Here is a 12,462-nt window from a genome sequence, read left to right on the forward strand (position 1 = left end):
GGCGAGGTCAGGATCCGCAGAATCCTATAACCGGTCACCTGTCCTCACCCACAGCTGGTAAATGAGCGAGATGGGCTCACAGGCCTGTCTAGCTGCTGTTTTTCTTGAAGAGAATGGGAGGCAAAATTGCCTGTTTTCCTCTTGCTCTGCTGGCAACAGCCTGGCAGGGCATAGGATTTTCAGAAGCCTCCGAGCCAGAAGCTTCCATCTAATGGGTAGTGACCCTATAGAACTGCACCCAAAGTCAGAAAAGGACACCAACTTAAAAACTGTTCTATAGGAATATATGTTACTAAAGTTAGTTAAAAATGTTTCAAAAATTAAGCTTTTATTCGCCTTAGCAAACTTATGGATGAAACATAGATACTTACAAGATGGTCAATTTGGAGTGAGTTTTTTATTTCTGCATGTATCCTCTGAAGCCGAGAATCCATTGACGTTTCTAAATATTAAACACAATATATTGTAAATGATAGTGAATATAAAATCCATTAGAAGATCATACCTTGGAGCATCTTTAAGTATGTATTTAATAAAATGTGTTGCTCTTAAGTAGCTTAATCTTATTAGCACACACCTACATATAAAGATTTCAGATACATTTTAATTTATGATGTGGATACCCAACACTGTGACATCAGTATGGATCCTGCAATTATAATGTATGAGTAGGAACAAGGACAGGAGATGGACAGGGGGAGTGTGACCCTGTTGATTCTTCTGGACCTCTCAGAGGCTTTCGATACTATTGACCATGGTATCCTTCTGGATAGGTTGTCTGGGTTGGGAGTTGGAGGCACTGCACTACAGTGGTTCCGCTCCTACTTGGATGGCCAATTCCAGAAGGTGGTGCTGGGGGATTATTGCTCTGTGCCATGGCAATTGTGCCATGGGGTCCCACAGGGCTCTATTTTATCCCCTATGCTGTTTAACATCTACATGAAACCGCTGGGGGAGGTTATCCGGAGGTGTGGGCTGAGGTGACATCAATATGCGGATGACACCCAGCTCTACCTCTCTTTCTCATCAAAACCAGGTGAGGCAGTGGCTGTTCTTAATCAGTGCCTGGGTACAATAATGGACTGGATGAGGGCCAATAAACTGAGACTCAATCCAGACAAGACGGAGGTACTGTTAGTGGGTGGTTTGTCTGCCCGGCTAGGTGATATTCAACCTGTTCTGGAGGGGGTTGCACTCCCCCTCATGGATCACGTTTGTCATTTGGGGGTGCTCTTGGATCCAGAACTGTCACCTGAGGCACAGATGAACTCAGTGGCACCGAGCACTTTTTATCAGCTTAGGCTGGTATACCAACTACGCCCTTACCTGGACAGAGATAGCCTAGCTACAGTTATCCATGCTCTGATAACTTCTCGTCTGGATTACTATAATGCGTTATATGTGGGGCTGCCTTTGAAAACGGTCCGGAAACTTCAGCTGGTCCAAAATAGGGCAGCAAGATTGTTAACAGGGACTGGCCTGTGAGCTCATATTACGCCAGTACTTTCCCAGCGGCACTGGCTGCCAGTCCATTTCCGGGCCCGATTCAAAGTGCTGATATTAACATTTAAAGCCCTTAACGTATTGGGGCCAGGTTACCTGAAGGATCGCTTCCTCCCATATGTGCCTGCCCGGACCTTAAGATCATCGTCAGCAGCCCCTCTCCGTGAGCCCCTGCCAAAGGAAGTGAGGCGGGTGGCTACTAGGAGGAGGGCTTTTTCTGCTGTGGCATCCTGGCTCTGGAATGAGCTCCCTAGTGAGGTTCGCCTGGCACCTACGTTGTATTCCTTTCGGCGCCAGGTGAAGACTTTTTTTATTTTCCCAGGCATTTTAGCATTTTAGCTTTCTAAACTTTTAGCTTTGCTGTTTTAAAAATCTGTATTTTAAACTCCTGCACTGCTGCTAGGTTTTATTGTGGTTGTATTGTTATATTGTGGTTTTAATGTTCTATATATTTTAAATTGTTTTATTTGTGTTATTTGGTTTTAATTTTTGTGAACTGCCCAGAGAGCTTCGGCTATTGGACGGTATAGAAATGAAATGAATAAATAATAAATAAATAAACAAGAAGTCTTGACCAACGTTCCAGCTTTCACACTATAAAGCAAGACACGTATCTGTACATTGCAGTTCCCCAAATAAATTAAAAAGCTGGAACGGTATTTACATAAGTGAGAGGGAAAAAAAGAACCATATACAAAAACCTGTGTATGCTTCCCTTTGGGTGCACCTTAGTAAAAATAAACTTATTGAATATATAACAAAAGTATCCGAAACGAATATTGCTTACAGTTAGGAAAAAAGCTCTCACTACTGACCTCGTTTTTTCTCCATCTTCTTAGCTTCTGGTTTCTTGCCTTCTTCTTTGTTTTGCCTACCAAAAATATTCAACAATTTAAATTAAAACTATACCTCATACTTAAAAACAAGAAACACTACACACACACACACTCACTCACATCCACCAAATAGGTAGATAGGTGGGTACATTATTATTCTTTTCTTCCTCAAAAGAACAACTTGCTTCTAGTGATGCCTCCACCCCAGTTTTAAGGTCTCTTATTTAACCAATGAATATGTAACTTACCAGGGAGTTAAAACACTTTTTTGGAGGTTCAGTTCTAGTCTGGGTTATCCCAGCATCGTTCTGGTTCAGGCAAATATAACAACTGGTATGGCATTATTAAATTGATAAACTAGGTGGTAAAATTTAATTATCACATTACAACAACAATTTGTAAAGTGAGACAAAGCAAGTTAATAAAAATCCTTCCAGATGCTGGTTGTGTGTACCTTTGATTTAAACATTCATTAACCAGAGAGTGTTTGCCACGTCAATTTTTTTAAATTTGAACCTCTATTTTTCAACTCTACTTTTTCCCTGTTCTGATTTGGGATCAACAGAAACATTTTCTGGTTCAGGAAAAATGGAGGTTTGGTCCACTTTTTTGTTCACATTAGTCTTGACTCCCTGCTAGGTGTTTTTCTTTTTCTTCCTTTCCTGGAAATGCAGTTTTTATTAACCAACAAACTATTGAAATAGACTGTATGAGTCTTATTGAGCCAATACTCTCAGTGTCTGGAAGTAAAAGAAAATTCACAAGTAACATTCACATACAAGGTAATTATTAACAGACCTAAATGTTACTTGCAAAGACACTACTAAAGATAATTTTAATGCATTAGTCACACAGCTACTCAACATTTGCATAACCACCAAAGTTATACTCACAAGTCTCCTTCCATCTGCTCTTCCTGCTTACGTTTTCTCTCTGCTACGTCACGCTCATGTTGGGCTTTTAAAATATTCCTTCTATGTGGTCCTTGAAAATTTCTTCCCTTTTTCTTCTATTTCATTTTAATTTTGAATAGGAAGGAAAATAATATTTTTAGTAACAGAAATTAACTGTCCTTCGTCAGTTCCAAATCTACCCCAGATGAACATCTATGGACAAGACTTTATTCCTTCTATCTCCCAATAAAATATGTATAAATGTGAAGTGCATATGAACAAAAAATTGCTGCGGTCTTCTGACCACACCGATTCTCAAAGATACCAGAAAGCACAAACATTCAAGATATCTTACAGCAGTTTTGATAAAAAAAAGTGGTATTGATGTAAAAGGGAAGGGAATTTAGAAAGCTATTTTAAATATTTTCTTAAAACAGATTTGTAGTACAGAATCAAGGAAAAATATATATGAGACACAACTTCAAACATGTTTCAGCATACTGAAACAAGTGAATTAATATCCATGGCCACATTACTACGAGGTGAAAGCTTAGGCGTAGTAGTTAGAATGTTGGACTCAGCCATTAATGCTTGTTTTTGTCTTCCCTCCTCCTTCCTTTTGTATCATGTCTATTAGATTGTGGGCCTGCAGGCAGGGACTGTCTTTAGTTTTCAGTAACTGTACAGAGCTTTGAAAATTGTAGGTGCCTTATAGGTGTTAATAATAAGGCTGGGCAGACCTTGGTTCAAATCCCTACTCAGCCATGAAGCTCATGGGTGACCTTGGTCAGTCACTATCACTCAGCCTAACCTACCTTACAGGATTGTTGTGAGGATAAAAAAGGGGTGGCAAGAGGGAACAAGACAGAACTACATTTATTGTCTTGAATTCCTTGGAGAAAAAGTAGGATATAAATGTAATAATGTATAATAATTACTACTTTGACAGTGGAGTCAAGTGCTCCTATTATCAAGAAGACCAATATCTCAGCAAATTAGTGCTATCAGTTTATTCTATACAACAAGAAAAATATTTCATCGGGAGCATCTGAAACTAGCTACAGAATATAGCTTGGTATATATAGGCATTCTTCTGTAACACTGGGGTAGGCAGAGAGTACACCAGGATGTATTGGTAAATCTGAATGATTTGCAGTAGATCACCAAGAATTTCTGACTCCAGGTTTTTTTTTTAAACACTAGCAAATTAGGTTAATGAAATGAAGAAAATTTGGTGGGAAAACCAGGAATGGATTTTTGCATGAAAGGACTGTGAACTAACAAATTCCTGAGCTGAGATGCACTCATATATGCCATGTCCCTTAAGACTAAGTGTATGTCCAGCCTTCTTTCTAAGCCACTATTGTGGACTTGACTCCAGCTGGTGGATCTCAGGGTTCCAGGAAAAAAACCAAACTAAATCCCACAAGCTTGAAGTCTGCCCACCCCTGTCCTAATGCAAAGAAAAAACAGGACACACACATACTTTATTCCCTTCCTGCTCTTCTCCGTCTTCTTCAGAATCGGAGGCTGAGGCTGATCCCACTTTAGCAGCATTTTTCCTTTTTGTCTCAACTTCTTTTTTCCCTTCTTTTTTATCTGGATCTTTTCTTACTTTGTCTTCTTCCCTTTGACTCTCTTCATCCCTTTTCGGTTTTTTGAGTGGCTTTTCTTCAGCGGCCTTTCTCTTACTCTTATCTTCCTCATGAACACTAAAAAGACACCCCAAAGCAAAACAGAATTATGCTTTCTTTTATCTTCTAGCCAGCTCAAAACTCATTTGAGCTGACTAGAAGATTAAAAAATTGCCATGAAACTGTCTTATTAAAAGTAAGCTTGCACACAGATGTCTAAGGGAAGATTCATACTCTTATTTATTCGTTTTGTAACTTGCTTTTTAACCAGGAAATGGCACTCAATGTGGAGAAAAGAGAGGTGCTGACCGCATAAAATGGTGCCTCAGCATGTACATAGACTCAAAAAAAGTCCACAGACTTTAAATGGGCTCAACTGCTGAGGCTGCATATGCAATCCTCATGTCGAAGCACAAGTTCGTACATTTATTTTATTTAAATGTTTCTAAGCTGCCTTTCAGCAAAGCTATCAGTACTGGGCAGCATATAACCAGGACAATAAAACATCAATATGAAATATATACAATACTTAAAACACTGCAGTAGGACAACATACAAAATCGGCATAAGATTTCACCATAGCAGATTACACTCAAAACAACTGATATTACATGTCTATTAGCCTAGGCAAATAGATATGTCTTCCCCTGATGCTGGAATGACATCACAATTTGCCTCAGGTGAGCCTCCATAGGCATTCCATAGGGGAGTGCCACAGTTTTCAAGACCCTCTCTCTGGCTACCACCCACCTAACTTCAGACGGTAATAGTGGGGAATACAGAAGAGAACTTAAAAATGATGAACACAGCACTTAGGCAGGATCATGTGTGAGGAGGTGGTCCTTTAGGTACTCGGGCTCCCAAGCCATTTAGAGCTTTACAGGTAAGCACCTGCACTTTGAATTGTACCACAAATGGACCGGGAGTCAGCACAGCTGCTAAAAACAGAGAGGTTACTGTTGTTTTGAACTACAGTTCAGCTAGTCACCTGTGCAGTCACAGACGCATTCTACGTCTGCCTCCAGTCCTCAAAGCACATGCTCAAAGGGGGTGGCCCCACTTTGCCTCTCAATTTCTTCTCAACTGGTGCTGCAGCTGCACCTTAGGAACTTTCTCATAATTGTTTACTTGGAATGCAAGGAGGATTTCTTAAGAAGCAGCCTCACAACTGCTGCCTCCAAGGTGACTGGCACTGTTCCCTCTCATAGCAAGGTATTAATCACCTCCCGGACCCAGCGTGTCACTCCTTTCCTATTAAGACCTTTAACAAAAGACTTGGTTGTATCTTCATAGAAATGTACCTGAGAAACTGATGCAATGTTATAATCTGGGGTAGGAATGATCCTCAGATTTAGTATATAAGGCGGATCTGGCCTGAAACAAATATCAACCAAGGGTAACAATACGCACTCTTGCCTCTTCAAAGTGAAGGCAGGTCAGGTCACTCAGATACATACTTACAGATTCTATGTAATTTCTACAGTTTAACCTATTGCATTCATAACTCTGTGACAAATGCCAATTCTTTAAAACAAACTTACATGTCGCCCTCTGGAGGACAAGGTGGTTTTACCAATTTGGGTCTCCCTCTGGGTTTTGGAACCTTTACTTCAGTAGCTAATTTCATAAAGAAACATTTGGTTTGATTAAATGTAACACCACTATTTCAGTTTACATTTAGTTGACCATCAAGAGATGAACTATAACAGCCACGAACTAACAATGTTAACTGCATTAATGTAGTAGTGTATATCTCATAAACTCAATTTTAACTGAAACTGAGTTTATCTTGGTCAGAATCATCCTTACTAGAAGACCAACAATTTGGTGAGAATAGTTACTGGAGCCCAGGATGTGGTAAGCAAGAAAAGAAGACTCATATTATGAAAGACCTAAAGAACTGGCGTTTCTGTTTTCCCATCTGAGAACAACCAAACCTAGTCCTTAATGTACATGTTAATTCTATTCTATACATTTATATGCAGAACAAATATTCACACAAAAATAATGCTGTTTTAACATTTTTGTTGTATAATTTTGCAACTCAGAATTAATAAAATTGCAGGTTTATAACATCGCTCCCAATCCAGACAGCATACTTTACTACGTATGTGTGTGCAGATGCCACACTACCCACATGCCCACTGAAAGTATTCCCTAAGTTTCCCTTTTTAACAGGTACCCTGCACTCCTGCTATGAAAGCAAGGTCAATGTAGGAGCAGTGGGAAAGGAAACAAAAGAAGGAAGTCTCCGGTGTGTGCATGCCATTGCATTTTCCTCTTGATGGATCAAAGCTATAGCTTTAATTTCTAGAACATTGATATATTTGCTTTTAGACTCCATTCTGTTTAAGAGCTTCTGTCACATTCCTTAGGAAGATTGTTTTAACATTCTGAATTTTTTAAATCTATGGCATTTAGACACTTAAGCCCAGGACAGAAAGAACGGAGATACATGAACAGAAGAGAATTTTTTGTTTAGCCAAAAATTTGCTTACTTAGTGTTTTGGGCATTGGAATAACTGTAGTGAGAAGAGCAAGAAAAGCTTTGTGCACAGAAGTCTTCTCTTTGCATCCCACTCTTAGGCTGTACTCTTAGGCTCATTCCATCAGTAATCAATTCTGCCAGTATCAATGAACTTTCCAAGTAACTTATGTGCAACTGAAATCTAACATTTAAGTAGGCAGGGCTAATATTTTTATGTTTATCATTTGTTCGCTCTCAAAAAAGTAGGGTACTATCAAGAAGTGTAGCTTAGCATTAGAAATGCATCTGGTTTCAAGATGATACAGCGCACAATGGAATCACAGATGCTCATACCAATGAATGCTGAGTATACTGCCCAGTGATGAACACTCATAAGAATGTGTTCAGTTATTCTGTACTTACATTCTTTGCATATGAAAATAAACTCCGCCCTTTTTAGTGTACTTTAAAATGCTTACATTTGCTTTAACAGGCCACAAAGATTAAGTAAGTTGTGCAATTTCAAACTCCACCATTACATAGACCATAGTTCAAGAGGAAGGATTTATTTACATACATGTGGTACTAAAGTACTTAAAAAAATGAAAGTGAGACTTGCATATGGAAGAAGTACAAAATTAATAATATCGTAATAGGGACTTTTCTAAAAACTTATTTTCAATGTTTTGCAATCTATAAATTATTTTGTATGTAATATTAGAACTTAGGACCAACAGGCAAGGGTCAACTTTACAACTTACCAGCTGGCCTTCCTCTTTTAGGACTTGCTTTTGGGGCTGAAACTACTGCAGCTGTTGCAGTTGCCACCATTGCTGCTGTCTCTTCAGCTTCTGCTTGTTTTTCAGCCTGTATTAAAGGGATTCCTTCATATGAATTTTACTAAAATACACTATTGTACCAAATCTTGGGTCAGCCTAAGGAGGACTGACTACAAGTTTATATAACACTATCTCTCAGGTCAGTCTACCTCTGAGACTTGTTATGGAGGTAGGGCAGATACAGATATAACTACTTAATAATTATGAAGGACTTTTTTTTTTTTTTAAAGATGGGCTTCACAGAGATTAGGCTTCACATATTTTGGAGTAATGCAATTTTTGCATTGTTAAGGATTCAGTTAGTGTATATTTGCAATGACAAGCTACGTGTTTGAAATTCAATTGATAATCCAATAAACATTTACAAAGCTATAAATCAATAGAAATATTAAAAATTACCTTTCTTTTTCTCCCCCTTCTATTAACCTTAGGAACAGCTACATCATTTGGTTTCCCCACATCCTACAGACAAACATTATTAGAAAACTCTGAAAATTGTCACAAAGTATCTTGAAATTCAGAAGTTCATAATGCCACCCCCCCCCCCCAATAATTCTACACAACAGGTTTATTACGGGCATCAATATTTGCCAAATTCATGTAAGTAAATCTACAGAAAATTAGATAATTTATATCAAATCATAGTGCTATTATCTCATAGAAAAAAGCAAACCATGCATGCCCATTGTCAGCCACCTCTGCTTTGATCCTAAATGTCCTACCACTATGGCCAACCTTCAAAGAATGGTGGAACTATTTCCATGAGCCCAGGGAGGCTTTATACTTCTTTTTTTCCTTTGTCAGGAACCCTCATGCTACATGGCAACCTATTTTTGAAACCGAGGGGAGTTTCAGAAGCACCTTATGATATACTGCTCTCTCATCTCTAAGCCGCCCCCTCTTCGTATATTACACTGGTGGTATGGAAGCTGCAACAATACAGTGCCTTTCTGTGCCCCTATGGTAAGGTGTAGTCCTGGGTCAGATGGAAGAGCACATGCTGTAGATCCAGCATTGCCTCAGTTTCTAGAAATAACAAAGCTAGCATGAATAGAAGCCAAGCATGGAATCCTTGGGCTTAGTGGCAAAATACATTATTTGAATGCAGAAAGTCTTAGGTGCAATTCCTGGCATCTTAAGTTGAAAGACCAGCTGGCAGGTGATGGGAACACCTTTGCCTGAGACCCAAGAAAGCTACTACCAGTCAAAAGCAGTAAACACTTCTTGACTGACCGTCTTGGGGAGTTGAGAGAGAAAAAAGGAGATCAGTAATAAATATTTATGAAGCATCTTATAAAAAAAGCCCTATGTGATGCACAATACATGCCAATACACTTATGACCAAACAGAGAAGAGGTTCAAGAAAAAACACTGAAGTAAAACTCTAGCAAATATACTTTTCCATGATTAATATACCAATGTCATCCTCAGTGATTTCAGTTGTGCAGCTCTACTCTAAATTGTCTAAATAGCCCCTCTGGAGACAAAGGGCAATATCTAACAGTGTCATTCCACAAACTAAAATAGCACTAGTGGAGATCCACCAAATCTTTCCATTGTGCAACTGGTTGCCCATTATGCTTCCACAAGAAGTTGCATAAGCGTAATGCACAATCAGTTGCACAAGTTATACACAACTGGGGTTCCTGGATGAAACGGATCATCTTGATCCATTTCAATCTGGTTTCAGGCCTGGGTACGGGATGGAGACAGCTTTGGTCGCCTTGGTGGATGACCTACACTGGGAACTGGACCGGGGGAGTGTCTCCCTGTTAGTTCTGCTGGACCTCTCAGTGGCGTTCAATACCATCAACCATGGTATTCTTCTGGGACATCTCGCTGCGATGGGACTTGGAGGTACTGTTTTACAGTGGCTCCATTCCTTCCTAGGGGGGGAAACTCAGAAGGTGGTGTTGGGGGATGCTTGTTTGACTCCGTGGCTGTTAGCCTGTGGGGTCCCTCAGGGTTCTGTTCTGTCAGCCATGCTATTTAATATCTACATGAAATGGCTGGGAGAGGTTGTCCAGAGTTTTGGAGTTTGGTGCCACCAATATGCTGATGACACCCAGCTCTACTACTCCTTTCCACTAGATTCCAAGGAAGCTGTTTCTGTACTTAACCAGTGTTTGGCATCAGTAATGGACTGGATGAGGGAGAACAAATTGAAACTTAATCCAGACAAGATAGAGGTGCTCATCAGTCAAAAGGCAGATCAAGGAATAGGGATTCAGCCTGTGTTGGAAGGGGTTGCACTCCCCCTGAAAACTCAGGTTCGCAGTTTGGGGGTGCTCCTGGATTCAGCCCTAAGCCTAGTATGCTCAGGTTTCAGTGGTGGCCAGGAGTGCTTTTTCACAGTTAAAACCAGTGCGCCAACTGCGCCCGTTCCTGGAGATGTCTTATCTGGCCACAGTGACACATGCCTTAGTTACATCCCGTTTGGATTACTGCAACGTGCTCTACGTGGGGCTGCCTATGAAGAGTGTTCGGAAACTGCAGTTGGTCAAAGAGCTGCTGCCAAACTGTTGACTGGGGCTGGCTACAGGGAGCATACAACTCCCTTGTTAAAACAGCTTCACTGGCTTCCAGTCTGTTTCCGGGCACAATTCAAAGTGCTGGCTTTGACCTATAAAGCCCTGTATGGCTCCAATCCAGGTTATCTGAAAGACCATATCCTCCCTTATGAACCTGCTGTTCTGAGATCTTCTGGCAAGGCCCTTCTCTCAGTCCCACCACTGTCACTGGCAAATTTGGTGGGAACCCGGGAGAGGGCATTCTCAGCAGCTGTCCCACGGCTGTGGAACACCCTTCCCAGGGAGGCTAGGAGGATGTGTTTCCAGAGGCAGGCTGAAACATTCTTGTTCCAGCAGGCCTTTGGGACATAGTTGGACCCTGGAGGTAAGCTGCTAAAATGCTGTTTTAAAATGGTGTTTTAATAGAATTTTAATTGTATTGTTGTTTAATTATATTTTAACTTTTGTATATTTTCATATGTTTTAATTGTTTATGTTTTAATTTTTGTAAGCCACCTTGTGTCCCAGCACTGGGAAAAAGGCGGGGTATAAATAAATATAGTAGTAGTAGTAATAGCGCTTGTGCAAACCTAACCTTAGCTGAATTCTCCTCTAGCGCATAGTTCAGAACCTAGTTTCTGCTAGCGCAACACCATTTGTGCTAACAGAATGACACAACTGGGCACATCAACAAAATTCATATACAATACCAAACAGAGGTCACATCTGGAGGTGGGTGTAATTCATATGAGAAAGATGAGCAGGGTTGTGTGTATGTGATCCCCATTTTTCAGCATTGTGTGAACCGGGGTCAAATCAAAAAGAAAAATAACCCAAATTTTTCAAACCCACATACTTCACCACTAGGTTTTTCTGAAGAATCATTGTCTTTTGAAGTTTCCACCTCTTTTTCTTCTTCTTCAGCTTCAGTGGTTATATTATCCTGTTTAACAGGTCCCTGGAAATGAAATACAAGTATCATTTGTTTTCAGTTACATCCACGTAGAGTCTGTGCATGTGGCTAACGATGATAGTTATATCTATCTGCTGCTATTAATCTGCTTCTGAGTTTTGAAATGGTGGATAGACATGAACTGTATATATTTTTTAAAAATTTAATATACAAAATGCTTCTCTCTCATCACTGAGCCTCTCCCTCCCCATACACTCAATAGTGATGGAATATATCCCACACAGATTATAGCATTCCGTTTTTAGAGATTAAGCACTGACCATACTTGCTGCAAGAAAACTACATTCCTTTGAGCATGTACCAAGGGCCTTTCCTTCACTACTGAAGTCCATGAAAAACACACACACAAATCACAAAATCATGAATAGGATATGGATGAAAGGGTGGGAGGAATGGGGTGGGCTGTTTATTAAGCCTGCAGTACCATGCTTACAATACAGGACTTCTGGGTAAACATGCACAGAATCAGGCTGCAAACCTCCCTGCAAAAGTAACTTACATTGGAATCCTCTATACACTTTCCTAGGAATAAGCCACATTGAATATAATGGGACTTATCTCTGAGTAGACATAAACAGGATTCTACAAGTGAGCAGTATTTATCCCCCACCCCCACCCCTTAACTCCTGTTTTTCTTAAAGCTTGTAATTCCATTGCTGGATAATGGCAACTGATAAACAAAAACAAAATAGGCCAAGATTCCTTCCTCTGCAACCACGTGAACCCATGGATGGAATAAGGAAGAAAAAGGAACACTAGGATGGGGAGGGAAGAAAAGGAAAAGAACTGATTGAAAATGGAGTGAGA

The 12,462-nt window shown here is 40.1% G+C and overlaps 1 protein-coding gene across 9 annotated transcripts in view; it reads right to left on the reverse strand.

Annotated features, from left to right (window-relative positions):
• PSIP1 (PC4 and SRSF1 interacting protein 1) overlaps positions 1-12,462 on the reverse strand; it is a 36,917-nt gene that overhangs the window by 5,520 nt on the left and 18,935 nt on the right. For all 9 annotated transcript variants that reach the window (XM_084834557.1, XM_084834556.1, XM_084834562.1 and 6 more), the window contains 8 exons: positions 11,539-11,640; positions 8,572-8,634; positions 8,095-8,200; positions 6,408-6,483; positions 4,719-4,944; positions 3,233-3,348; positions 2,319-2,374; positions 372-442 (listed from right to left, as the gene is read on the reverse strand). In XM_084834557.1, the coding sequence (XP_084690683.1) occupies positions 372-442; positions 2,319-2,374; positions 3,233-3,348; positions 4,719-4,944; positions 6,408-6,483; positions 8,095-8,200; positions 8,572-8,634; positions 11,539-11,640 (816 nt within the window). The remainder of the gene's footprint in view (positions 1-371; positions 443-2,318; positions 2,375-3,232; positions 3,349-4,718; positions 4,945-6,407; positions 6,484-8,094; positions 8,201-8,571; positions 8,635-11,538; positions 11,641-12,462) is intronic.

Source organism: Heloderma suspectum, chromosome 2 (genome assembly GCF_057233095.1).
Source record: "Heloderma suspectum isolate Gila_16-S chromosome 2, 16-S_ref, whole genome shotgun sequence".
Lineage (NCBI taxonomy): Eukaryota > Metazoa > Chordata > Lepidosauria > Squamata > Helodermatidae > Heloderma > Heloderma suspectum.